This window comes from Solanum verrucosum, unplaced genomic scaffold (genome assembly GCF_900185275.1).
Source record: "Solanum verrucosum unplaced genomic scaffold, falcon-dt-bn FXZP01000183.1, whole genome shotgun sequence".
Lineage (NCBI taxonomy): Eukaryota > Viridiplantae > Streptophyta > Magnoliopsida > Solanales > Solanaceae > Solanum > Solanum verrucosum.
In genome coordinates this window covers 4,107,645-4,119,152 of record NW_026020430.1, presented here as the reverse complement: position 1 = coordinate 4,119,152, position 11,508 = coordinate 4,107,645, and the positions used below count along the sequence as shown (strand labels likewise).

At 28.9% G+C, this 11,508-nt stretch overlaps 1 protein-coding gene across 1 annotated transcript; it reads right to left on the bottom strand.

Annotated features, from left to right (window-relative positions):
• Positions 1 to 3,876: 3,876 nt before the first annotated feature.
• LOC125807571 (protein NUCLEAR FUSION DEFECTIVE 4) lies at positions 3,877 to 7,446 on the bottom strand. Its single transcript, XM_049487309.1, has 2 exons — positions 6,229 to 7,446; positions 3,877 to 4,419 (listed from the first exon to the last, which is right to left on the bottom strand). The coding sequence occupies exons 1-2, from the start codon at positions 7,356 to 7,358 to the stop codon at positions 3,990 to 3,992; spliced, it is 1,560 nt and encodes a 519-aa protein (XP_049343266.1). The 5' UTR covers positions 7,359 to 7,446; the 3' UTR covers positions 3,877 to 3,989.
• Between the last annotated feature and the right edge of the window lie 4,062 nt (positions 7,447 to 11,508).

Sequence of the window (11,508 nt, the reverse complement as noted above, 5' to 3'; positions counted from 1 at the left end):
TCGAATACCAACTTGTTATTTTCCATCCTGCACCAGAATGATGTGATATGTTGCTTCAATCAATTTATTTCCTCTTTTACTTAGCCACTATCACTATGTATTCACAAAAAGTAGCTTTTAAAAGATAAAAATTATAAACAAATAATAAAAAGTCTAAAGCTATATGATAGTTGGGGTGTTCGTATTTCACATTTGATATACATAATTATAAAATTAATTGGTTGGGTTTGTTCAATTTCCATACAAATAAAGGACTATTGGATTAGTAATTGGTGATTAGTGTGAACAGGCTAATTGTCGAAGAATCTGATAATTAAGTCCAATGTTTTTCTCTAAGCAGACATACAAGTCAAAAGATCCATAATATATAAATAAAAAATACATCTAGATATAATCAAGTGAGTATAACTTCCACTAAAAAAAGGAGTAAAACTAAAATTTTCCATTTATTTTCAACGCCCTACCTTCAACTTGGTGGTTACTTTAGAAAATTAAAAATATTTATATTTTACGATCTACGAGTATAGTATACGGTGTGTTAAATCGAATCCTTTTTTTTTTACCTGCGATATCTTAGGGGGGTTAAATAAGCGAGTGAATTTAAGATAAGTTGTGCCATGAATCATGATGGGTTCCCAAATTTAAGATAAGTTGAAAAATATAAATATATATAGGTGATAGCTGAACTTGCCCAAGTACTCTAACCGAGCTTTATTTTTATAAAATTCTTTTTCCATTTTTTTTTCATAATAATATGTCTAATTATCAAACAAAACTATAAAACTTTTTACATATAACATATTTTAAAAAATAGAGTTTCTTATTATTTTGACATGTTTTCTTATGGATCAATTTAAATTATATATAGTCAAATCTTTTTATAATAACACCGTTTGTCTGAATCTTTTTCTTGACTCATATAACAAAATGCTATTTAGTAAACATGTAATATTAACAATATGACATGAAAACCAATTTCAAAGAAAAAAATTTGGCCACTATATAATGAAATTTTTCATATAGAATAACTGTTGTAAAGAGGTCTCATTGTATTTAGCCCAAATTATAAGCTGACTTAGACTCTGCCTAAATTGATTTGCTATGCATATATATAGATATATATGTCAAGCTCAACCGCTCAAGCTGAGTAGATTATATTTTTATGGACTAATTTTACCATCTTCTGGTCGATCATCTACCACATCCTTTTCACCTCAAATAATGACATCATTAATTTTATTACTTTTAACAGTTATAATCCTCATGTGAAGCACAATGTTGTGTGCCTGGTCTGTGTCCTTCTATAAGGCTTTGAAAAAGGGGAAATAACATATATATGGAATAAAGCAAAGAACTTATTAGAGGACAGTATCATGTGATAGTTTGGCTATACAAAGTAAATTAACATAAATGTCTAACTCTTAACAAACTTTGTTGCCCACTTTACTTCTTCAGTTCACTTATTCTTCCTAAATAAGTTTGGTACAAAGAAAAATATATCCCTAGGACAATGTTTTGTTGGAAAGTATAAGTGAAAATTTTAATTTTTTTTTTAGTATTTGGTACTAAGTAAAAAATATTATCCGAGTATCTATATCTATATGTAATTTATTAAAATATTATATGGACGAGATGGGGTAGGGAGTGCGGGGGTTTCAGGGTGGGATGGTCAAAGGGTAGGGATTAGGGTGTTGGGTGGGTACGGAAAAGCGACAATGAACTTGAAATGTCATTTATGAAATTAATTTTCCCTACTTTCATTGCAGAAGTCATTCTTCTCATTTTTAAGGAATTCGTTTTCTCAGTAATAATGTTTTCTGAAATATTTTGTCCAATTAAATATGCAAAAAAATGAAAAACATTTTCTGAGTAATGTCTTCCTCCGTACCAAACACACTTTCATCTGTCCACCTGTTCTTTAAATAGTCCTCCATCAAGAATTTCTCCCAAAATTTATTATTTGCAGGACTGTTTTAGACTTTATAAGATGAGAAAAAATACTGTTTTTGTTGTTGTACCAATTAATAGTGGTTGAAATTTCATTAGTACTCTCTCCGTTCTAATTTATGTGGCATTTTTCGTATTTCGAGATTCAAACAAGTCTTTGATTGTAAATTTTTCATATATCTTTTAATTATTTTGAATTGCCAATTATTGTGACTTATAGTACTTTTTACAAATATATAAATTTCATTTAAAAAAATTTGAAGATTTCATACACAAATTTTCGATCAAATTTAAACTATTTGACTCTAGAAAAACGGAAAGTACCACATACATTGGGACATAGGGAATACTATATATGGCTCGATGGATTATTCTAATCGTCATATACATTACATGCATTGGAGTTCAATTAATTCCGAGCTAAGAAGTCTTTTAGGGTAAAACATGTCCTACCTAAGACAAATGCATTGTGGTTGAGAACTTTTACGTTCATTAGTATATAATCCAATTGTTTGGTCTCGAATACTAATTATTGTACATTAGATTTGTTTTTAAAAAATCAATAATTTTGATGTCCAATCATGTAGGAATATGATGCATTTGGTGGAGTAATTAGATTTTAAAGATCATGTATTAAATGTAATACAGTACGCAGTGGGTGAATGGATGTTCTAATAAGTAAATAGCAATCACATCACAATAATAATATAATCAGTGGCGTGGCAGCATGTAGTTTAGGTTGATCAATTATTGAATATTTTTCATTGAAAAAAATATATTATGTATATCGAAAATTGTATGAAATGTATAGATTTATTTTTTTATTTATATATATTCAATTTTGAATATCTTTAACGAGATTTTTGACTTTCACACTCAATATAATATGAGTAGTACGTTTAATTTGTTTTTGAGTTATATACTTCTACTTTATATTTTGGAGAATAATAATGAGTGGAGTATATATTTATATTATACTTATAAACATAGGAATTACTACTATATAAGAGAAAAAAAAGTCACATAATTACTTTTGCTTTGAAAGATAATATATGACCATAATCTACGACGTTATTATTTACATATGTGAACACAAATGCTTAAGAGAATTATAAAATAACTTCTCTTTTAGGTCCAATTCTACTAAATTAATCGAAACTTTCATATTAAATTCAAACTGTCCAAACACGCACCACTAAATGTCATGGCCAAACGGACAACAATTTTCTTATCTATAGTGACCATACATAAAACTGTGATACGGCCTCCCACGTACCCCTATTTTTAAAACCATGGATAGTGAACTTTAATATGGTCTTATTATTGGGGTCTCAAAAATTATTTTCATTAAAATTGCAGTTGGCACTGATAAATTGGTACATTTTTATTTAAGGATCACACCTACCTCATATATTCTAATACATCAAAAATTTAATTCTCTATTTAATTATTTTGCAATAATATCATGACTTCGTGTCTTTGAGTTCAACAGGAGAAAATTGACATATTTTTCCAACAATATTTCATCATCGATTTATAAATCCTTCAATAGATATTTTATTCTCGATTTCACCTATAGCCAAATAAGAATCAGTTACACATGGAGAATTTTGATGTGTCCCATGGCATAGCCACGTAGACTGAAGATGGTCAGTTGAATATCCTTCATCTCGCTAAAATATATCGTGTATATAAAATAATATTGCATATATATGTAAAAAAGAATAGACGAATGAGTGACCAATTTAACACCTTTCGTCAAAAAATTATGTTATATATATATAATAAACAATATTATATATTAAATTTAAATTATTCCTAGTAAATTTCTGATTTCGCCGTTAGAATGAACATAATGAGAATCATCAACTATAATTCATTCGGCTAAAAATGCCATTTATATATATGATGACATTACATTATCATTTACAAAATCTTTTATTTACATTATATATACTATATACAGAATTTATATATGTCGATACTCTTACCACTAAACAATACTATTACATAAATTAATAAGTTAATACTATATAGTAGTATTAATTTCCTCCACGTAAATGTGTATAAAATTTTTGTGTTCTTCTATGAAGAATAAAAGCAAGACAAGTTCCTAGTAAACAAAGACAACCCCATATAATAAAAGTTGTTTGAAAACATTTAATTCCCAAACAACTTCCTAATGAATTTTCTTGTTTTCTATAAAGCATAGCTGCCAAATCCCCAAATATAAATGAACCAATTGGTATATTTGCTACCACAATATTGTGATTAACACCAAAATTTTTGGTCCCAAATAGCTCAGCTGTTTGTGAAACTGAAATTGAAGTAATTGCTCCAGTGCAAATTCCAATTATAGCTGTGCTAATATAAAGACAAATGTGACTATTGTTGAGTAGTAAAAAAAAAGCTCCTGTCATTGGTGCTAGTGTCACTGCTATCGTAGCTGGTCTTGATATTGCATATTTACTCCTGAAATAAATAATAAATCGACGAGTTTTAGTTCTGAACACTGATAGTATATAAATTTTCTGAACCATCTAATTAAATTGACGTATAATAACGCGCAACTATTCATAAAGGGCCTACATTGTCCACGATGATCACTCATCGTCATCAATTATTTTTAGTATATGATCTAATGGAGTGATCATGTAAAAAGAATATTTACACTATCAAGTGAAGTAAAGGACAATAACCGGTAACTATATACATCAAAATTATTTTTGGGCTAAGACATTCTTTCAATATATAATGTGTCATTCTTTTTTAGACTAACTAAATAGAAAAGTGTGTTACGTAAATTGAAACGAAGGAAATAGATAAAAATAATTAATCTACGGATTTTGAGACCTAAAAAAATAGCCGGCAAATATATATATAATATACACAAGTTATACGTAATTAGTGTATACGTTATGTATTATTTAGCTAATGGATGTAATTATTTTGTCTGACCGGCCAAATATTGTATAACTTGCGCTTTCATTTATGTGTCCTAATCCAAATTAGATCTCATGTCAAGTATAATTTGATTTGACATTTGTGTTGCTTAAAGCCAGGCAATACCAAATTAATATTTGTGTTTAATATAAGAACACGAAGTACGTACCATACCAGACTAGTTAATATATACTTATGCTGATTTTTATTTAGTGAATTAAATGCATGAAAATACTTGGTTTAAAAAATTCAGAAGAAAAAATGAAATGAATGGTGATGATTATATTTGGGTTTTCTGATATTGATTATCACACACAAATTAATGTCACCATAACAAGCGGCTCCATAAATTTTACTACCAACTACTAACATTCTTACAAGAATTGCTTTTGCATTAAAAGCATTTAAACAATCAGCAAGAAGTATGGTGTAATAGTGCCCATCATTTTTCTATTCTTGATGAAATGTTTTCAGATTTTATCTTCCAAAATTAATGAAACTTTGGGTATGGAACGTTTATCTTTAAATGGACCATGTGTGACTCCATGACATAAATCATAATTAGTCAGTCCAATAAATATCGAACAATATTAGATTAAAAGAAAATATGAAGAGAGAAAACTCAAGAAGTGTGGCCTGTTGGGCTAAAACAATCTAAGAATACTCATAGTATGATTTTGGATCAATCTCGCATTATTTTCAAAAGATCTCACATCATTAAGAGTATTCAACACTTTATAAGTAACTTAATTTTTCTTTTCTAACTACCAACGTAGACCTTGTTCACATACACCCAACAATTCCGTCCTTGAACTAAGTTTTATACCCCCTCCGTTTTTTATTATGTATGTGTTCTTGAAACTATGGGTAAAGGTAGCAAAGGCACTAAGTCGGACTCTACGCTATAACTGTCATCTCCTATACTCATTTTGTCAAATTATTGATTCTCATATCCATTGTTGGGCTAAAACAATTCAAGAATACTCTTTAAGATGATGTGAAATTGTTCGTTTTGAGACAAGCCATCATGATTTTCCTCAAAAGACCTCACACCATTAAGGGTATCCAAGTCTTTATTTACACATCCAACATGACGACAACAAACACGATTTCTCAAAACTAAATATTTCCTGTTTGAACTTAAAAAATAATTAACTTTTGATAGGTTTATGTTGAAAATTATTTTTTATTCATATAACATATATTAAACCTTGAATATTATTAGCGAAATTTTTGACTTCATCACTAATTAATAGGCCTGACATGAATCTAATTAGTCATTTCAGTAAATTTCGAATATTAGATAAGAAAAAAAAACATGTAGAGAGAATTTTGCACCTGGAGAAGAGGTAGTCGAAGAGTGAAGGAAGAAGACGACCAAAGAAGCCAAATGAAGATGATAATGAAACCAATGAAGAAGTTTCAGTGAATCCACGAGTATCAGCAATTTGTCCCAAATTATTCAAATAAACCAAACCCAATGTTGCACCAAACAAATAAACAAAGAAATATAACCAAAAATCCAATTTCATCAACATTTTCTTAGGTCCAATTTCCTCCATTACAGCAAATCCAGCATCATTATCTTCTTTAACCCCACAATTAATTACCTCTTCTGGTGTTTTAATATCTTCCTCCAATTTACTCAAATCACAAATCCTTGGATCTCTCCTTATCCAACATTTTCTATGCCAATGTTCTTTCATACTCTCAAACAACGGGACGACGATTGGTAACAACAAAAAAATCACCATTCCAATTAAACTCAACAAACTTGGCAATAACTTCGAAATTGCAGGCTTTAAGCTAGTGATCACAGCATATATCCCCGTTGCAATAGTTATAACAAACATAACTCGGAACCCATCTGATAACTTCCTCGATTTACCAATCTTCATATCCCGAATTACTGGAGCAACAACAATGGCAAAAAACAGGGGCAAAACAGAGTTCATCAGTAGATACGTTTCAGCCCTTTTACTCGGGGTGAAAACGTTGACAACATCAACTATATCCGTTACAATCTTAGCACTTAAACTTATATAACTAGTTGATATTCCAACTGCAACTTGTCTATCTAAAGGGAAATTCTGAATCGATACGATATACGATACAGTATTGATCCAACAAATACTGTTTCCAGCTAAAAAAGTGAGTGAAAAAACATGCCAATATGATAATGAATGTATATGATTTGTGAGAAAAAGATATTGTACTCCGTAACCAATCAATCCAAGTATTGAACCAATTAACAGAACTAACCAAAGGGGTAAATAATTAGCTGCAATACCAGCAAACCAACCAAGTAATTTTCCAGCATCTGAAGCGAATGCTAAGTTATTGAGTTCAATTTGAGAAATTGATAAAAGTTTTTTTATTTGCGAAGAATAAGCTGGAAAATTTGAGTTTGTTCCAGCCATTGATTGTAACCATAATGCTCCAACTAAGCTCATCCATTGTTTAGACATTTCAGTTCTTTTTTTAAATTGGAAAAAAAAAAAAACTAGAGATGTTTAAAGTTTGATGTGTAATAATAAATAAAAGAAGAAGAATATGTGTAGTTTTATAGATGGGAAATATGTTGAATAGGAGTTGTTTACGTGAAAATGTGCTTGGCAGGAGGCAGGGCCTGAGTCACATGTACGTATGTGTTTGGCGTGACGAAAAAATATTTTTCATGAAAAATGTTTTCTTGAAATATAAGTAAATTTTCCTACTTTTTTTTTTTGTACTTGGTAAGTAAGTAGGGAAGTGGGAGTTCTGAGTGGCGGGGGTGGATGGTCGAAGGTGTTGGGTGGATGGGGAGGAGAAAATTAACCAAACGGTTATGGAAGCGAAGAAATTAGAGAGAAAAATTAAAGAGAGAACGAATGATAATTTTTTATATTGATTTGTGAATTTATTTAAATAGAAGAGTACGTCTTTATTTATAAATAAGTAAAGAGAATAAAATAAAAAATAATATGTTATTTTCCTTATAGGTATTAAACTAAAAGGAAATTAAATAATTTTGTAATTAATGTACTCTAGACTTGAAAGAAAAGTACATACTATTAGAATATTTTTTAGACTAAAAAGGAGAAAGCCAAAATATTCTATAATTAATATATAGATTGTAAAGTAGAAGAAAGGTAAATTACTTTTTTTTCGTTCGTAGTATTAAGGTCTTTTCAATTTAATTCCCTTTTCTAGGGGTAAGACATATTTTTATTAATTTTGCATATGCATGACAAACTGAAGGGAGCAATTTCTTGTAATTGGTAAAATGATTGGCATATATGTGATTAGGAGGTTATGGATTTGAGCTAATAAAATAGTCTTTTACAAAATGAAAAATAAGATTGCATACACTAAATTATGATGGTTCGATCTTTTTCTAAACCTCACACATAACGAGGAATTAGTGTGTGTGAGATAAATTGTTCAATCCTTTTATATTAAGAATTTTGCTAGTGTAGTGGGAAAAAAAATGACTCAAAACTGCTTTCGATCGCACCTTTGTATTGCAACTATTGCATTTTCACATATTTTTATTCCTCGTGTCAAATTTTTGATTTTGTGCGCTTTTTTCAAGAGAAACTCAAAGGTCTGATTAAGTAGTTAACAAAACGGGAGAAAATTATGAAAGTTTGAAAGATAAGCACATATCAAAATAAGGTAGATAATTTCTTTTATTTGTATAAGCATTGATGGTCAGAATTACAATATACATGTCTTTAGAGTCGGAGCTATAGCTTCGATTAGGTGCTCAATCAAATCTAATAATTTTGATGCAATTTTTTTAATCTAAAAAAATCATCAAATATGTACATATTATTAACTTAAAAAGACTTGATTTCACATATTCTAGTGAAAAATAATAAATACTCAATGAAACAATAAACGTGTACTATATACCTAAGTTGATTTGAACATTGCTGTTATGGAAAAGAAAATTGTGGTGGCATGAGAAATAGAAGATGTGTATAGTTAGGAACCACCACTTAAGGTTTAGGAGGCATTAAAGGCTCATTATAATTGTGTGTATTTTAAAAGTAAGAAAATTAAAATTTTTGAAATAATATTTGCGGCTGTAAAATATGCTAAAACAGAATATTTTGAGTATAAAATTTGTTGTAAACGTAACATCAAAGAGGGCAAAATCTGGTTTGCAGTTTGGTTAAGTAACTAAGTGAATTAAGAGTGTTGGACTCTTTAACTTCATAATTAGGCTCACATAATTTTTTTTTATTTCTAATACTAATAAAAATAATTATGTTTATATCTATATATGGCACTTTGGCATGATATTTGTTTCGTATTAATTATTGTTTTCTGTAGTTTTCGATACTTATAGATATATTCCAATACCCCTTTATCTATTTCATGTTTGTTTGACATAAAACTTTCTTGTTTAGAAATTTTCAAGGATGTTTACAACAACATGGCAAGTTGTATTTGTTACTTGTGTGAAAAGGGTGGCATGCACCAACATAAATAGTAATATGATCGTTCAACAATAATATATTCGGTTGTAATTCTTTAAGTAGAGTCTAAGAAAGCTGGGGTGTACACAATCTTACACCTACTTTGTAAAAATAGAAAGTTATTTAATTTTTGATACAAACACTGAACTCAAAAAGAAAATACAATAATATCGAAGAAACAATAGAAACTAACGCAGAAAAAAAATGATAAATAACAAATAGTACAATGACGGAAGTAACATGATCATTCAAATCTATACTTATTTTATAATCACTATCCAATATCTCATCTTTCATTCAATCAATTCATGTCTCTTCTGTCATGCTCACCTAATTATTTCGTATAGCTTTTGTGCTTTTTTTTCTCCCTTGTTGTTATCATGTAATTTTGTTTATCAAGGTTAAAACGAGAAAAAAATTGCTTTATGTAATTTCTTGCCTTTGATGAGATATGAATCGGAAATGTAGCTCATGGATTCTCAACTTATTTTATTGGTCACCAAATTATAACCTTGGTTGCATATCTTTTTTCTTGTAGTAGTATAAATCCACTACGTTCTACCACATGAAAAAACTTTTTAATGAAACTTTAGTCATAGCTGGTAGTGAGTGAGACCAAGCGAAACCAACTAAGGACTTATCTTGTTAAATAGTTGATCTGTGAACCTATGTTAGCTTTGTCAGTATTGATTTTATTGGTTATATGGTATGAGTCATCAAAATATAATTACTCCCAAAGTAAATGGTCCTTTAATTGCTAGACCTAACCTATAGTATATGTGAATGAATATTTCTAGATTTTTCCAGAATTTAAATTAAACCGAATTTCCTCCAAGTTCAAAGTAACTGCAAAGTGGAATCTCATCCTAGACTTTTTGGGACTCCCAAGATTTTATTTAAATTACCTATCAATGATTAAAAATTGAGAAGTGTCTGTTTATCATCCTCCGTATTAAATTTTAAGTTAACGGTAAGATAAGAAATTATCAGTATCATGTGTTTACATCAAATAAACAGACTAAAATTTCTTACTTGTGGCCATAGTCTATATTTCTTTATCAGATAGTGGCTACTATTTATTTATTATAGGTATCATCCTCTGCATTAATTAAACTTTTAACTTAACGGCAAAATAAAAATTTATCAGTATCAAGTGTTTACGTCAAATAAACAGAGATCCCTCACTTGTGGCCATAGTCTATATTTCAGTATTAGCTAGTAGCTACTACTTATTAGATATAGGTATCGATTGCATGGTTATATGATTTCCAGCACTAACTAATTAATCTTTTGTGTGGAGGACAAATCTGCGGCTCCCAGTTATTGATGTGATGTTTGCAAATTGTAATTATATCTTTGATATATAATTTAATTTTGCTTTTGATGGTCATTTCTTTAACCTTGAAGGTTAAGCATTCGTTTGGTAACATTAAGAGAAATAATTTATGTATTATACGTATAGTATTGTTTAGTATTATGTTTGATAGAAATTTTGGATTTGTTAATTAAATACTCAATGTGTTATTATAGGATGTATAACTAATACCTTTTATTTGGTGGTATTAGTAATACATAGGGGTGTACATGGCCGGGTTGGTTCGGGTTTTTCAAATATCAAACCAATCCATTTGTGTCAGATTTTTAAATAAACCAAACCAATATAACTCAGGTTTTTCAACCTCGGGCTTTTACCGATTTTTTCGGATTTTTCGAGTTTTTTCGATAAAGTATTCATACAAACATATAATTTACTTGTAATTCAAATATTTCTTTAGTCCTACCAAAATACAACTATCTAAGGTGTTTCTTAAGAAAAAAAATAACACAAAATATGATATGATCAATGACACTAAAATATCCAATAAAAAATAATAATGAAATAGCGTCGAACAAATATTGCAAATTAATAAGTCATAGTGAAAATGATCATAATTTAAAAGTACTAAATCATACTAAAATAAGTTTAATAGGTATTAGTTACATGACTAAATATTAAAGGAAATTAAAATTAGATTATATATTTTAATTGTCTAAACCTATGTAAAACTAAAGAACAAATATTCAATATTATTGTCATTCTTAGTGCTGAATTGATTTTCTTTTTGCATTAGTATTAATTTGATTTTGATTTAAGCTTTATTACAATTACCAA